This window comes from Python bivittatus, unplaced genomic scaffold, assembly GCF_059951505.1.
Source record: "Python bivittatus isolate LINGU-HERP-01145 unplaced genomic scaffold, Pbiv_v1 ctg000160_np1212, whole genome shotgun sequence".
Classification (NCBI taxonomy): domain Eukaryota; kingdom Metazoa; phylum Chordata; class Lepidosauria; order Squamata; family Pythonidae; genus Python; species Python bivittatus.
In genome coordinates, this window is record NW_028277076.1 from 1520763 (window position 1) to 1537253 (window position 16491).

At 55.6% G+C, this 16491-nt stretch overlaps 1 protein-coding gene across 4 annotated transcripts in view; it reads right to left on the reverse strand.

The window, feature by feature from the left end:
* Positions 1-16491, reverse strand: part of NR6A1 (nuclear receptor subfamily 6 group A member 1) — a 43749-nt gene continuing 27258 nt past the window's right edge. For 2 of the 4 annotated variants that reach the window (XM_088146882.1, XM_088146879.1), the window contains 8 exons: positions 10196-10426; positions 6980-7035; positions 5425-5582; positions 5082-5312; positions 4429-4683; positions 1559-1680; positions 585-737; positions 1-227 (listed from right to left, as the gene is read on the reverse strand). In XM_088146882.1, coding sequence (XP_088003008.1) covers positions 139-227; positions 585-737; positions 1559-1680; positions 4429-4683; positions 5082-5312; positions 5425-5582; positions 6980-7035; positions 10196-10426 — 1295 coding nt within the window. In that variant the 3' untranslated portion in view covers positions 1-138. The remainder of the gene's footprint in view (positions 228-584; positions 738-1558; positions 1681-4428; positions 4684-5081; positions 5313-5424; positions 5583-6979; positions 7036-10195; positions 10427-16491) is intronic. The other 2 variants (XM_088146881.1, XM_088146880.1) reach the window with 2 other exon arrangements.

The following is a 16491-nucleotide window of genomic DNA, read 5'->3' on the forward strand; positions in this document are numbered from 1 at the left end:
CACCCGCCCCACGGATTCCTGCTACGACGGCAAGGCTACCCACTGCCCTGCCAGAGGCTGGGAGACGTCCCCGCTGGCCGGATCGCGGGGTGGCTGCTCCTTCCTCTGCTGGGGAGGCCTCGGGTCTCCCGGCCGGCTTCATTCCTTGTTCGGGGAGGCTTTGCAAGAGTGCAGGACGGCCTTAAACAGGAGTGGGAGCTGCTCCAGAGGGACGTTCACCATTTTTCCTGACAAGGCAAGACCCCCGCGGTGAGTGGCTGCTCCCTGCCTTGGGGTCCCAGGCCTGTCTCCTGCCTCCTAACCAGGAAGGCGGCTGGAGAGGGGAGAAGGGAAGGGAAGCCGGAGAACCCGAGGGCAAGCGGAAGGAGCAACGGCAACGCCCGGGCTTGGTTTAGGACTCTTGGCGCTATCGGCCTCCAGAAGCTCTGGGGGGAAGCGAGCCAAGCCTAGGGACTCCACAGCCTCATCCCAGGAGAGCAGCTGGGCTGCCTGGAAAACTCTGAGCTTTGGAAGACCCCCCGGCTTCCAGGAGACTGCCCAGGGAGGTTCTGCCCTGCTCGCTTCGCGCTGGACTGGCGGCTCACCTGCAATGTATCGGATCTCTGGCAGACACATCATCAGGTCTGGAAACCGGTTTGGCTGATGCGGGTATTTGAACTCCATGAAGTCCTGGCAGACGTACCAGTACCGCTTGTTCAGCTGCTCCAGCTGGGAGGCATTGGTCAGGCCCCGAATGTCTGGAGGGAAGACGGCACGTGAGGAGCAGGAGGCGGGGAAGGAACAGCCCCAGCCGGAGCTGCTCCCCGCTTAGCTGGATATGAGGCAACCCAAGAGGGGAGAACAGAGGAGGAAGGATAGCAAAAATCGGATCTTCGCTCCAAGGGCCGGCTCCGTCGTTTGACATTAAGAGCCTCCTAACCGAGGCCAATGAGAGCCGGAGAATTTTCTCGGAGAAGGCCAACCCTGGGCCATAAGTCAACATCCAAACTCTCAAGGCTTCCGGTTCCGTCTTCAAGCAAACTGGCTCCCAGAAGGGAGACAGCAGCAGTGAAAGGAAGTGAGAGGATGTGTCCCACCCACCTCCTGAATCTCAATAACTCAGGGCTGCACCCAACAGGTTATCACAGTTACATAAGAGTTTGCCTGTTGTACAGCCTGTCTCGCTGTTGGAAGGTGAGCCCAGCTTAAAGTACCTTCCTTGCCGGGTCTCCCACAAAGGATGCAATGAAGTTGGGGGGCCCAGTTTTATTTTTTAAGGGCTCTTTTTCCTTGATCCCATTTCACTGGCCTTTTCAGTCAGCTCCTGTAGGCTCAGGACGGAAAAAACTGGAGATCTTCTAGAAGTTGCCAATGGGAACTCCTAGCTTTCCTTGTCACTGGGCCACTGGAGTGAGGCTGGTGGGAGATGGCGATCTCTGGAGGATCCCAGGTTGCCCGATTGCCCTCCACGGGACCATGTGGTTCGTGCCTTCTCCAACCACAATGAGATCACCAGAAGAACAGGACCATCAGAGCTACTGGGTAATAAGGAGGAAGGCTCATCCTCCTGGCCACTCACCTTGGTTGAGGAAATTAATGGCTTTCATGCAGGCATGTTCCTCGTTGCTCACTTTCAACTGGCCGAACTTGCGATACAGGTAGATCAGTCTTTCCATGACTTCCATCCCCTCTTCGCTGAACCTTCAGAGAAAGGAGAAAAGGAAGTTCGAGTTATTTGCTTCCTGAACTTCTCGTCTCTCTGCCAAAGCACGAGGCTCCATCCACCCAGATTCCCCAGCAGCCTTCTCCAGACACACTGGGACGGAGCACGGCACAAATCAGCTTTCTAGGGGTGCAGCTCCTGTCTTGGGGAATCAACAGAGGACGATCCAAGCGGCAGAAGACCCAAGAGCGGAGGGCTTGTCTGAGCACCCGAATGGCTATATCCTTCTTCCACAACTGCCTTCCACTGTGTTGGCGACCATTTCCTTGTAAAGTCCCGGGCTCAGATTGTGGGCCCGTTTAACTATCTCCTCCTGGATCGGAGGCAGAAAAGGATCCTTCCCCGTCATTCACAGCAAGATCCTCTGAACCAGAAGGTCTAGGAATCAACGCATGGAAAAGAGACCCAGGAGGTCACCCTGTTGGCCAGTCCATTAGTGCCATGACAGAGCCCTTTCTGCCAACGGCCCTTTCGCGCCCTTGGAGACCCTTTTCAAGCAGCCGGGTGCCCTCTGGCACTCTGGACCACGATTTCCATCAGCTTGGGGGCTCACCTACAGAACGCTCTGCCTGCTGAAGACGCAGTCTACCAGAGACAGGCTGGCAAAGGATTCAGCAGAATACAGGAGGGGGAATTCTGGTGGTCTTAATCATTCGTACACCAGCCTTGAAATGGCTTGGGAAGAAGGGGGAAGAACCACAAACACACAGACACACCAGTCGCAGGGTATCTACAATTCTCCTTTTGGGGCTTTGGAGATGCCAGGCCTCCCCTCCTCCCCTGCCACCCAGCCCTGGGCCAAAAGCTATTCTTTGGTGACCAAAGCAGGATGTCTTTTCCAAATCCTTGCAAAGCCAGCACTGCTCCTTCCAGTCAGGACTGGACCCAAGTTTCTTCCCAAATTGCTGGCTGAACTACCCTGGCTGTTCGAACTGCCAGGTCAGCCATGGCAGAAAGCAATTTGGAAGGTGCTGAACAGCTGTTGGGCTGGCCAAGCCAAAGGCTGCCCCGGGCCCCTGGTCGAAAAGCAACGTGGAGCGCTGGGCCCTGCAGTAACAGGAGGCCTGCTCCCTCTCTGTGCCCTCGGGAAAAGCACCACGGGAAAGATCTCGGGGTCAGCCCAGATTCTTCAGCTCTTCTGCACTGGCCTGCTTCTGCAGAGGTCTGCCCCGCTCATTACAGCGCCCCCCCAATTCCCCAGAGAACCAATCTGCGGCTGGTGCAACTATCTGGCGTTAACTACAGCTCCTGATAAGGGAACGATTAGATGAAAAAGATGCTATAAATTTTGCTCGGCGTTGCAAACATGCAGCTGGGCGGGGGGAGAGCGCCAGCGGGCGAACAAGGATGAGAGGACCGACAAGGTTTGATTTAAAGGGAGGGTAGGAGTTTCAAGGCAGTTGAAACTCACACGGGTCAAGGATTCCCAAGGAAGACCGCAAAAGTGGGAGAGGCGAGACAGATGTGCGCAGAGGGGGCAGTTAAACCCCACACTCCAGAGCACCCCAGGAAACTCAAGGGTGCCTGGCTGGAGGCACAAACGTTGGAATTCACATCTGGAAAGGGACCGCCTCCCTTTATCTGGGTTTTGCACTAGGGGGACATTTTCAAAGCTGATCCCGGGGAAGGGGAACCCGGGCAGAGGAGGAGAGGAAGGGAAGGAGGCTCATCGGATTAAGGGAAACGCTCAGCTGGGCCAGGAAGTATTCGCACTCAGCATCTGCTGCCTGATAAGGGGAGTGCAGAGGTGGCTGATCAGTCAGATGGAGCTGGAAAGGCTCAGAGCGCAGAAGATACTTGGGGACGGAGGGGGACCCCTGGCTTAATCTACCCTGTGTGGCTCTTCAAACACCACACCTCCCTCATCCCCGCCTTGCGATGTCCTCTTCCCGGCCTGATTCATGAGCACCAGGGTCACGGAGAGCAACTGCCCGCCGTGTGTCTCAGCTGGTGTCAGCCGTTGCGCCGGACAGGGCAAATTTATGCCCGAGAAAACAACCCTTGCCTCTGACCCAGGCGGGGGTAGGCGAAAGGTGCTTTGAGGTTACAATCCAGACCTTCACACCGGAAAGCCCGGGGACAGGCAGGGGACAGGCAGGCAGGCAAGGATACCTCCCCAGAATGCCAGCTAGTTGCCCTGCCCAGCAACTTAGAAAAGTCTCCCTCCTGGCCCAGCTCTGCAAAAGGTAGGAAATTCCCCAAATGAGGCAAAGGGGGCAAAACCTCTGGCAGCGCCCTTCCTCTGGAGTGGCACTGCTGGCCGGAATTTAAGAATTGGCCTCCTCCAACTCTGCCCTGTGCATAAAGGGACGCGTGTTTGAGGTCCGGCTGGTGTTTAAAGCATCTGTCCCCAACACACTCCAATATGGGTTTAATGAGACTGGTCCGCTCTACAAAATTGTTCTGGCAAGGTGACAAATTTACAGGGCTTATGCTGGATCAGTTGCTCCTTGGGACTAAAGGTCCTGGTCTTCCTGCCTGGACAAGGGAGCGCTGCATGGTGCCCCGTTTCTCCCAGAGGGGGACTGGGAGACATTTCTAGCCTGCCCTATTAAGAGGGTGCCCCATCTGGGGCTCCCCTTTGCCACTCAGGCCCGTCCTGGCAAAATCCGCTAGAGGGGAATGGCGGAGGGAAGAATTAGGCTGCCTGAAAGGGTCTTGCTACCCCCCCTGACCCCTTGCCAGAGCTGAAAGCCTCCCTCGGGGTCCTCCTCCAGGGCCCTTACCTGTGGAGTTCGTCGTCGGAGGGGGAGTACTTTGCAGTCACGTCCGCCAGGTCTCCAAAGATCTGCTTGCTGTAGACGGTGAGGGAGGACAGCAGGATCAGCTCCTGCCAGGTGGAGCTCAGCAGGCAGGTGTAGTCTTTGATGGAGAGCTCGCAGAAGAACGGCAGCTTCTTGATCCAGGTGATCTGCCGGAAGAGCAGCTCGTCCGCCAGCCGACAGAGCAGGGCAAACAGCTCGGCCTGGGTCACTCTGTACCTGTGGCAGCCGGGAGCAGGAAAGGCGTTGGGGTGGGAGAGCTCTGGTCACTGCTTCCCCTAAGTCCGTGACCCCCCCGGGTGGCTGACACATAGGTGGCCATGTGGAAAAGGCCCCCCACCGCCCCACCTGGGCCTCCCCGGGTCCATTTTAGCTCACTGCCTGGAACAGCCAGCCTGCTGACTCGCCCCAGGGGGAGCACTTTTCCACACAGCCCCCCGGGCGGGAGTATGGCCCTGGCAGCACCTTGGTCTCAGCCCAGAGGCTTCATCTCATCTCCTGGGCTTAAAACCAGAGGGCGGGGAAGCAGCAGCTTCTCACTCCGGCTGTGCCAGGGGGTCCCGACTCTGCCCGAGGACTGCGGTGCCAAGGGAGGGGGAGCGAGCCTGATCACTTACCCGTCTTCAATCAGCATCGGGGTGCCCAAGGGCTCCAGGTCCTCGGCAGACACCAGCTGGCTGATGAGGAGGCCGTGGGACTGGGGGTCGAGGCTACGGGGCTGGGGAGGCAGCAGGGCTGTGTGAGCTGGGCAGCTTAGAAGGTGCGGGAGGTACTGGTAGGGGGCTGACACCGGTGCCCCCACGTATTGATCCCTGAGAACAGTAAATCCGTTCAGCTCCACAGACCTACTGGAAGAGGCAAAGCTGGGCTGAGAAGACGGGGGGGGAGACCCTTGTTCAACTTTAATGCCTCCTCCTCCCCCCCGCACCAAAGGCTTGGCTGCCCTCCCCAAAGTCCCACCTTGAAGATGGAGTCGAGACCGGGGAGGGCTGGTTGCTTTCGGACACCCCATTGCCAGGGGAGCTGTTGTCGCTGTCCCCGTTGTTGCACCAGGAGAGGTTGGCCTCCCCCTCGAATTCCTGCCCAGACATGATCCGCTCGATCTCTTCCTCGGAGATCTGCCCCGGGGAAAGAAAACCAGCAAGGGAGAGGGCAGTTAAATCAGTCGCCTGGTCAGGGCTGACGGCTTGGCCCACCCGTGGCCCATTCCACAAGCTGTAGAGACACAAAAGCCACTGCCTGGGGGCCACATAGGAATCCAGCAGCAGGAGGAAAGCCACAGCATGTCCAATCTCACCAGCCAAAGAGGGCAGAAGGGGGAGTTCAGTTTTGCCCCATGGAGCCTGAAGGTGCCTATCAATGAATTTAAGGTTCCCCTGTTCTATCAAGCCAATTTTCTAACTAGTTCCTGGCGATCTGACAGTTGTTGACAGATGTTTTTCACCCAAAAGCCTATTGATGGAGGGTCTTGCTATTTACTGTTCTCGTGGTGGTGCGCAAGCCCTGAGGCCTTCAATGCACCCAGAAAACTAGAAAATACCCTTGGTCCATTTGACCTGATACATGAAAAGGGTACCGACTTCTCACCCCAAAGGCACAGACTAAGTTCCATCGAAGATGCTGCTCTTACAAAAAGGAAGGGACAGAAAACACTCCCTCGGGATCCTTGTCCAGGAAGAGCAGATGTTACGGAAGCAAGCTGGTTCTTGCCTCCCAGGAGGAAGGAGCGCAAAAGACGCGGCCCCTTTTCCTGGCCAAATGCCTCGGGAAGCCTCATCCCGTAAGGCCCCTTGAGCACAATGCTGCCATCCTACAATAAAACCCACCGCCAAAGGTCCTCCCTCTTCCATTCCAAGCAACTCTTTAAAAAGTGGCCTCATTTCTCATTGGGATGGTGGAAGCGATCAGGCTGAATTATCTGCCCCTTTTACTAGACGTCCCCAGGCAAGCGGGCCCATCCATCATCCCTGTGTTTACTGGACATTCTTGCCAGAAATGACTCCAGGAACGGTGCTGAGATTGCTGGAAGATGGACAGAGAGCCTGGCAGGGGCTGGAAGGCTCGTGCTGGCTTAGAGGAGGCGGAAAGGTGGTCTCTACAGTTGTCAGCAAGCCTTCAAAGCCAGCCCAGAACAGTTGAGCTGACACATGGGGGTCTCTGGTCCCAAAAGGTGGAGGTGGGCTGAACCCCAGGCTGTTGTAAGGCGCAGCCAGAAAAATATTCTCCAAAGGCACATCACTTTGTATTGATAAAGGTGTCTCTGACACTGCAGGAAAAGCACCCCAGCGGGGGTATTTTCTTTCCTTGGGAAGCCCACCTAGCAAGAAGGAGCTGCTTGGTAAAGGAACCCCACCACCCCCGCCAAATCTCTTCAACAAATCTCAACCCTATCAATATTTGGCCTTTCTGGCTGCCGGCTCTCAACCCTCCTTGTGTCTAGCAAGAGGCTCTCCAAGGGTCACCGCCCCCCAACCCCCGGCCAGCAGAGACCAGAAAAAGATAGCAGGGTACTCACCTGGACAGGTCCGATGCTCTTGTTCCTGCCTCCAGGCATGCCGTCTTCACGGATGGCTGGAAGGGAAAGAAAAGGAGCAGGTCAGGAACTCTGCCAAGGTGCCCCAGCGACCGCTAACAGGCCTCTTCCTGTAGAAACTATGCACGTACGCCTACCTTTTTTCCTACATGCTTGCATAGTTGAGTTTTTGGGGGATTTGTAAATTGGTCTGGGGCTCCTGCTAGAGGCCTCAAGTCCGCCTCCCCTTGGCGGTAGATGTTATATTAGCTCCTGACCAGTAGGAGGCACTACACAACCGGATTTGTGCTTATTAGGACTCTTCAGGCGATAGCGTTCTCCATCCTCCTGTTACCCAGGGCTGCTGTGCCAAGAACAAATGCCTGCCTTCCTCCTCCAATGAAGAGGGGCCTCCGATGAAGAGCACCTAGGGCTACCTTCTGGATTGAGAGCCCCACTGTTCCCTTTCGCCAACAGAATCAACCAACAGTTCTGGAACATCTCAGCTGCCCCAGAAGCTCAGCTGGAACCAGTTTACACCAGACACATTGCTCCTAGTGAGATTCAGGGATCCAGAAGGAAGCACGGCCTGGCCCTTTCTCCACTGGAGAGGTTCTATGCAACCAGGGAACAGGGGAAAGGGAAAAGCAAGAGGCCCTGCCAGTTCGATTTGAAGGTAGAGCCTGCCTGAAGCATGAGAAGGGAAAGGGCAGAGGGGGGAGGATGCAGGCAGGCAAGGATGTGCAGAGAGCAGATGGGAAGGAGAAGGAAGAGAAGTCCACCAACTCCTGGCCAAACCTGATCAGCAGAGAGCCGGATCTGCACAGCTCAACCTCCTCCTCCTAGACAACAGCTGTCCAACAGCCCTGCTGTCCAGGGAAAATGGAGGGCCCTATGTTGGGGGTTGTGGGGGGAAAGAGTTGGCTGACTTCTGTTTGTTTGTTTGTTTGTTTAGGCAGGACTGCAGCCATGGAACATGAGAAGGTTTCCAGAGACTCCCGTTGCATTCCTGGGCCACCGCTGGGCATAGACCTTCAGGCTCCCTCTGGTGGCCACACACCAGACCAGCTGCCGCCCCTCTCGGAAAACTTTCGGTTCCCGCTCTTCAGGTTGTCCAAAGCAGATGGAAAGTAAAGACCCAGGTGCCAACCAGATGCAGGCAAAAAAACAGCCCATTTCTGAAGTGAGGAGTGATGGCCTGAAGGCCCTGTCCAGAACCTAGACAGCAGCTTCTGAAGCTTCTCTAAAGTCATGTAACTTCCACCGTAGCAGGAGAAAGAGAAGGTTGCTCAGGTAGGGGTAAACCATGGTCAACCTCTCTCTCTCTCTCCAACTGCCCAAGACACACAGATCTCCAACAGGACAGCTAAATCTGAGCCAAACTGATCCTGAAGGGAGAATTCCACCTCTCAGCGTTGATGACTCATCTATCCACAGGATCTCCCTTTGGACTGAGGCTCTACCCTTCCCTGATCTTCTCCCAACCAGGTCCCTCCCCAGGCGGTTCACAGAGTTTCAAAAGTCTCCCAAGGGGACCAGAAGTAGACTCCATTGTTGGGCAGGAGAACTATCCCCTGCTCGAAGGCAGATCCAACGCAAAAGGAGAACCTGATCTCTTGTTGCAGCCGGGGAACTATAACAAGCTTTTCTGGGACAGCAATCTCATGAACACAACGCCCCAGTGTCAGCTGGTCATCTCCAAACTGTGTGAGCCACTTGGAAAGAGGGCAGTACCTGTTCCCCATCAGGATTTCTCAGGTCCATCAGGAAAGGAGAGGGGTCCAGAACTAGGAAGCAAAGCACTGCTGGGAGTCTTCATTGGCATAACCTATGCCAATGAAGCATGCCCAGTTCTGACCCAAACCAACGCTTCCAATTTATTACAGGGACACAAAATAAGCCTGTAATGGCACACTCTATTTGGGAACAAACCCAAACTCCAAGTCCTTTAATTTCCCTCCCCCAAAAATTTGGAAGAAGTTGACAGTGATATCAAGTGTAACCGGAGCGTTAGGTGCAATATCACAAGAACTTAGAACGTGCCTATGGCAGCGGGCAGCTATAATAAATCTAAAATAAATAAATATTTTGGGCTGCCTACATTTGGAACCAATGACAGCCCAACTACAAACAGCACCACTGCTGGACACCCGTAATTATAATTCTCAAGCCTTCAGACATGGCTTGAATCATGAAGAAACCAAAATTGGCTATGATGCACCATTGGTGGAATTGGGACGACGACGACGACGACGACAATGATGATGGAGGAGGAAAACCAAGGCAAAAATGCATTGTTTCCCATGCAAGGGGTCCTAGCCTGCATTTTTCATTAGATACCAGAAGAGGTCTCTCTCTCTCTTTCTTCCTTCTAACCAACAGGACCCTGAAGATGTACCACCACCCTTCCCCTGGACGCTAAGGGAAGGAACCAGGGTGGGCAACCTCAAAAGCCTGAAGGATGCCAATTGTCTTCTAGGTTTTTGCTGGCTAGCTAAAGAAACAGCTCCTTTGCTCTGAGAACTGCACACTGGTTTTCAGATAGCTGCCCCATCAAACATGGCTTCATCAAGCTTCCGGGGTGGCTAAGCGTAGAAGATCCCAAACCAGGGGGGTTCAAGCTGCAAGCCAATTCCGCAGTGCAACAAGAGAAAAGGCTGATCAGGAATGGAACCCCGCTTAACCTCGCCCCATCCCTGAAACAGAGGAACAGATTTTAGCCCCTTGCTAGCAAATAGCTATAGGCTTGGTTGGGTCCACCACGGAAAGCACGCTATTGTGAATTTTATTTTGTTGGTCTGTCTTTTGCTCCATCTCCGGGCAAGCCCTCATCCATAGATGATGACAGATCGGAGAAGAACATTCACAACCTATAGCCCTCTGGAGGTGTGGCTGGAGATCCTCGGGGTTGAAATCCCAACCCAACTGGGGAGCATCAGAAGCGGTCCATGCTCAAGTCCGCAGTTGCACTCTTGCACCTTCTAAAATTAGAAAAATATGCCCTAAACAGGAAGGGATGGAAACCCAGCTAAGAAAGTTGGCCACCAGCTTCTGTTCTAGGTGAGTGAATCTGCTTGGAACGGCCTCCCGTTGTACCCAAGCAGACAGAGCTAATCTAGGACTTGACTCTGCACTGGATTCTTCGCCTTGGCGTTGTGCTGGTTCAACGCGGACCAAGGAGACACCCTCCCACCCCTCTTGCGCTCGCCTCATTTGTACCTTTCCGATTCATCCCCATTTGGAGGCACTTGAGGAGCCGGCAGTACTGGCATCGGTTACGCTGCTTGCGGGACATGACACAGTTCTTGTCACGGCTGCATCGGTAGACCCGTCTGTTGCAGATGCTCCGCTTGAAGAAACCCTTGCAGCCCTCGCAGGAGATGATGCCGTAGTGCAGGCCCGTTGCTCGGTCCCCGCAGATCAGACAGGTGCGCTGGTCCACCCGGTCATCTGCAGGAGGAAGGCAACAGCAACCACGTGAGAAAGGAAGGAAGGACGGACCAAACCAGCACGGGATGGATGACTTTCGACAACCAGGCCTGGAGGGACTCAGAGCATGGCACTTTAGAAGGAGTTCTTGGGTCCACATGCAGTGGGGATCCTGAAGGTTCAGAGGGGGAAGTGAGACGGGGGCTGGCAAAGCAGAGGGAGAGTGCGCTTTGGCCTAGGAAGAGCAAAAACATCTGGACTCAAGCCAGCTTCCATGACTGCAGAAAGTGGGATGGGCCTCAACTTCCTTGCCCAGAAGTGTGAACCCTGGTGGGTGTGAATGTTAGCTCCTGCCACTTGTCTCCTTGTTTAAACTTTGAGAAGCATCAGCAGAACCTCAGCTGAAGAAGGAATCTCAAGAGGTCTTCGATGAGCAGGGTAATTAAGCAAAACTGGCAGCCGTGGACTTCTCCAAGCTCCCCACCGCCCAACTTAATAAGGTGGCTCTGAGCGGAACACGGAGGCAAAGTGCCTCCCTCTCCCGAGGAGCAGAGCTGTCACCTTCCACTAAGCAAAACTCTCCAATCCTTGCTGGGACAGAATGAGGCCAAGGCAGGGTTCTACCAGCCCCGGTGGGCATGCGCTAATTATGGCTGAGATGGAGATGTCAAAACCCGACTCACGTGCCCTGCAATGCATGCACGGGTGCCTGAAGCACGCCACTTGGCATGCCAAGCCCCCGCCCTCATTATCCTGGATTCTTGGCTAACCCTGCTTCACACGGGAAGCTGGCTGTGTAGGGCAAGGATTGGTGGCCTTCCGTGGCTGCCAGGAACCCATGGCCAGCTAAGTCCACAAAGCTCTTCCATATAGCTTGGGACACTCCAAACCCAATTCCCAAAGGCTGCTTTCAATGCCCCTGAAGAGGTGGCCCATTTGGGACAGAGGCAGCGGGGAGAGGCTTGCCAATGGCCCATCGGGGTGAAGTTGTGCTCTGCAATGGGGCGAGGAAACTAAAATGGAGTCTTTGGTTCAGCCAAAGGGGTGGTGGGAAGTTTATTTTCCAGGACTGAGAAGAAGCCCACAACAAACGGGCATTTTCAGCCAACATGTTTGTTGCAGGGGCATACAAACGTGGGAGAAAGCCCAAGATGACCATCAAGATGATCGGGAGGTTCCGCCAAGTGCCCCCCTCCTCCACCTCCAGCCCAGGATCTTATCTTAAGCAGAGTTACTGTACAGATTTTACAGGCACCCGGCATTATCTTGGTCTTTAGTTATCTGATGACTGGAGAAAAGAGGAGATTAACAGGGCTCCCTGGGTGGGTTTTGAGTTTTCAGCAGTCTCTTGCCTTCTCTCTCTCCCAATCAAAGCCACCAATCCTGGCCAGGCAGAGGGAGGATGTCGTTGGTTTAAGAAGGGGGGACCAAAGGACCATGCTCGGGGAGGGGGAGGGGGCTGCAGCCAGGCAGATGCCCCTTGCTGAAAGCCTGCCACTGGAAATAGCGTGAGGGCAGCTGGTGAATTCCAAGACCAGGTTTCCTTTGCCTGATGAGCGCACCAACCAGACCAATGCTGAAGGGGCCAAGACTTGAGGGGCCAACAAACGGAGGCACTGTTTGTGAGAAAGGCCTGCAGAGCAACCTGGGGGGAAAGACACCCTCCCACCCACCCAGGGCTTCCATGGGAACTGGCAACATGTTCAGGCTAGATTTCTAACTTGCTGGAATCCGAAGGAGAGCATCCAGTGTGCTACCTCGTCTGGTCTCAGCAGGCAGGACCCGGTCAGAAACCAGAGCAGCTCAGAAAACCCCAGCAATGCCCCATGTTTTCTTTTCTCAATTGTCAGACAATGCGCTACAAAATGGCCACCACCCCATCCATGAATTTTGCTTTACCAGGATGGGAACAGAGGGGCATGGCACAAGGATCATGATCTGGCCTTGGGACTGTCGCAGAAGAGGCCAGCTGTGGGTTTTGCATCTGCTCCCTTCACCCACGTTCAGATGTGGAAGTGGCTTTTTGGGGGGACGAGCGAGCGACATAGAAAGACTGGCTGGCAAGATGGGAAAAGGTTTGTGGGATGGTCCTGTGCATCGTTCTCCATCCCAAGCAGCTACTGCTTCACACCTCATCAAGAAAGGGCTGCTGTTAACTCTTGACTACCCAAAGCTCCAGCCTCAGAGCCAACCCTTCCACCTTCCTCACAAGTTGTATGAGTTTTCCCTTCAGTTCTTAAAAATAAATAAATAAATAAATGAGGGAGAGAGAGAGAGCAAGAGCGCGCAAATCAGCACATACTGGTCTCGAATGTCTTTTCTCCGCTGTTCAAACTTCAGTGAAAAATTACGCGAGTTTTAGCCCCAGGTAATGGCTCCCTTTCTTGGCATGCGCTAACTGCCTACCACTTTTCCTGGCACGGTCAACCCAAATTAAATCAAGACTGAGGATATATTTAAAGGGATGTGGGCTGAAATGCCAAGTGCCTTGGCCCGCTTGGCTGGACACCCTAACACAACTGCCAGGGCCCGTGCACAAACATAAAGCCTACAAATGATTTTCATCAGAGGGGGGTTAAAAACCCGCTGTTAAAAACTGCGTTGCATTTTCTGGACGCAGGAGCAGAGGGGAGGTAGGGGTTGAGATGATGGGGGCAGAGAGGGGGGCAGAGAAGGAATTTAGAGGGGAGCAGCCAAGGTACACCTGTAGTCCTCGGAGACATCCCATGGTTTCTGCCCACAGACAACCCTCGCCCTTTGATGAAACCAGATTTCTCCACCGTCTCCCATAACGCCCACGCCTCGCTCTTCCATGATTCGTCGAGGCAACGTTATGGGTCCCACCGTGGATGCGCTGAACTGCAACGAACAGGGCGGGGAAGACATCTGCGCTGGGAAAAAATGACCCGTGCTGTTAAAGCACGTTTTCTCCTGACGGCAGTTTAGGAAAAGGCTCGAGATACACGTGTTTCATATCGGTTATTTTATTGGGGCGCTAACCATGTTGGTGCTACACCATGCAAGCTACCCACAGTTGTTAAAGGAGTGGGTGGCATGTGCATTTTGCTTTAAAGAAGGATCAGACTTGGAGAGCTGTTCAGGGAGGGAGGGAGGAAGGAAGGACCCTTCCTGAAAGGCCTCTTCTCGCAAAGTGTTTTGGAAACTTCTTGTTGTTGTTTAGAAACACCAAAGATAAAATGCTTCCTTATGAAACTATTACCGAGCAACCTTTGGGAAGTCAATCAGCCAAGCCGGTTAAAGCCGACTGCCACGTGCTCCCATGGGAAACGCTTCTCCCCCCCCAGCTCCCCAATGGCATCCCTGCCAGGCCACGTGGGCTGGGAATGATGGGAGGAGAAGTCTGACCAAGCTGTTCTAAGATGAGGAAGGCCAGCTGGACCGAGGGGCATGCACCCCACTTTATGTGGGGCTGCATGGGAGACCTTCTTTTCCCTTTCGCCAGCCCCGTGGTCCAGCAAGTCCCTTGGGGATCTGGGCCCCAGTCCTCGTCCTGGAGGAGGGGGAAGGAGGGGGGGAAGAGGAGCTTAAGACACACACACACACACACACATTCGAGGCTTCCTGCTTGGTGAATGACAAGGCTGAAAAGCCGCACTGAGGCCGCTTGCACTGGGGCCAGCCCTCCAGCAAAGGAGAGAGCCCACGGAGCATTAACCCCCTGGGCACCAAAACAAGGCCTCCATGGATTGGCAGAGGGAGCCTCAAATCTCAAGCAGAAGGCGCAGCCGGGGAGGCTTTAGGGTGGAAGGGAGCTGATGGGCGCTGACTCTGCAGAGGTTTGCAGGAGGGCTGTTTTGGGGGGCCTCTGCCCCAAAGCCTCAGCCCACAGGCGGGGGGGGAACCTCTGTGGCTTGCCCTGCCTTGTTTGCAACCCCTCCAGCCCGGCCCTCCCTGGGTAGCTCATTGCTGCTCCCATCCCGGAGCAAAACCACACACCTCGAGCGACTTCCAAAAGTTCACACTCGCGAGTCATTCCCCCAGCCGTCCTCCTCTCTCTGGGAAGAGTTTGGCTGGCTTTGGAGCTTGGCCCTTTGATCTCGGGCATGGGGGTGGGCGAAGCGCCCACCCTTATTTGGGCCCATTTGGGAAAGGGTTCCCTTTCCCTCCCTTTCACTGCCAGCAGGGCTGGAGGCAGAGCAAGAAACGAGTGAGTCGCCCAGAGACGAAATGGGGGGAGGCCCTAGTTTTGCAGCAGGGGGAAAGAAGAAAGCAAAGCGGGGGGGGGGGAGAAAGGGGGGAGAGAGGCCCGAAGAAGCTCCGAGGCAGCCGGAAACCTCCAGCAGGGTCCAGGCACAAACAAAAGCAATTAATGCCACCCCCTCCTCCTCCTCCTCAGGGTCCCGAACCAGGGAGGGAAACAACTCCTGCCCCAGGGTTTGCTCCTGTTTCTCCAAGTCCTGCAGTTTCTTGGAGTTTGCCAACCTGCGTCTGTTGGCACATACATACAGACCGGGGGGGAGGGGGTGCGGACCCCTGGGCTCGGGCGAGCCTAAAGGAGGGGACCCCCTCGTAGGTTGTCCAAGAAACAAAAGCTGAACTAAAGGCAACTCTCTGCAAACTGTCAAACTGGGCAGAGGGACTGGCCACAAACGAAAGAGAGGAGAAATCATAACCCCGCCACCCCCCCCCACTCTAAAGGCCATCTGGGAAGTGCTCGGGCCGAGAAACAATAGACAAGCCCTTTTCCCAGCCTCGGGAGCATCCAACGTGGAGGCCTCCGCGCGTCCAGCTGCCCCCTCCCCAAAGCTCTCCGCAAGAGCTGCCCCGGCCCCCCCGTGCCTTTACCTTCCCATGTCTCCATTTCACGCTCCGCCACGTTGGCTGGGGGGCTCGGGAGCAGCCATGGGGGGGTGAGGGGGGCCACGGCCTCGCTCTGCCTGCCCAGCGGTGCTCACTGCCCGGTGGCCATCAGGGATCCCTCGCTGCGGGGCCACCACTGCCGCTCCGGACACAGGGGCAGCGGCCCATCCTCCTTCGCAGGTCAGCTTACAGGCCGGTCACGTGACCCCAAAGTTCAAGCCCTAAGGTCACAACTTGTGGGGACTCCACGGAGGAGGAGGAGGAGGCGTGCCAGCACACAGCACAACACCACACAACCCGCCCTCCCAGCCGCGCGGCTCCCTCACGCTCTCACAGCTGGCCTCCTTTGGCACCAGTGCGCAGGTGCTCTTGCACACGGCTTCCCGGAGCATCCATGGTGCCTGGGTTCTCGACAGCAGCTCTCCAGATACAGCCAGCCTGGGCCCTGCCAGCCCCCACGTGCCAACAGAGCAGTATGCTCTTCCACACCTCTGCACCCTTCGGCCCAGTTGCCTTGCATCAAGGCGGCCTCTGGGTTGGATTCGGCCCAGCTGTCTTCATGCGCACAGCCGCCCGGGCCTGGACAGAGCCTGGGACCTCCGAGCCAAGACGGCCAGTGGAAAGTGCCCCTCCAAAGCCCTGGGCCACGGAGGAGGACAGAGGGACCTGTTCAGATCCTGCAGGAACCCAGGAGGGTCCTCATTTCTCTGGCTGAGCCAAGCACGGCCAGAAAGGGCAGGGGGGGGCGGCCAACAGCACTAATTTATCAGGGAGGTAGCCCTGCCGTTGGGTGGCAAATATTTGCTAAGACACCCAACGGGACCGGAGCTCAGCTTACAAGCTGGGCCTCAACATCCGAGGCTGAGCAAACTATGGGAAAACCTCAAGGAGTACTTCTCCTGCTTGCGGGGGGGGGGGGCGGCGCCTAAGAAAGGGGTCCCAGACAAACCCTGCTTTGGGCAATCCAAGAGGGGAACATCTGGCCTTGCTTCCCGTTTCAATCCCCGGGAAATAATGGACTGGAAACATACCACCTTGAAAAGTGTGTGGAGAGACAGGGCACCAGCCTGGTGAGAATGGCACGGAGGGCAGCTCCTCTCCTGGCGCTGCACCAATTAATCTTGGGGAAAAGGGGGCTAGATACCAAGACTGCAATGAGGGGGGTTCAGTTGTGGGCCAGCTCGTGCCACCCGTGGGATGGAAGCGTGCCCGCTCAGCCTGGCAGGTACCAAGAGAGACCCATCTCTACTTCTGAAGGAGCTGAA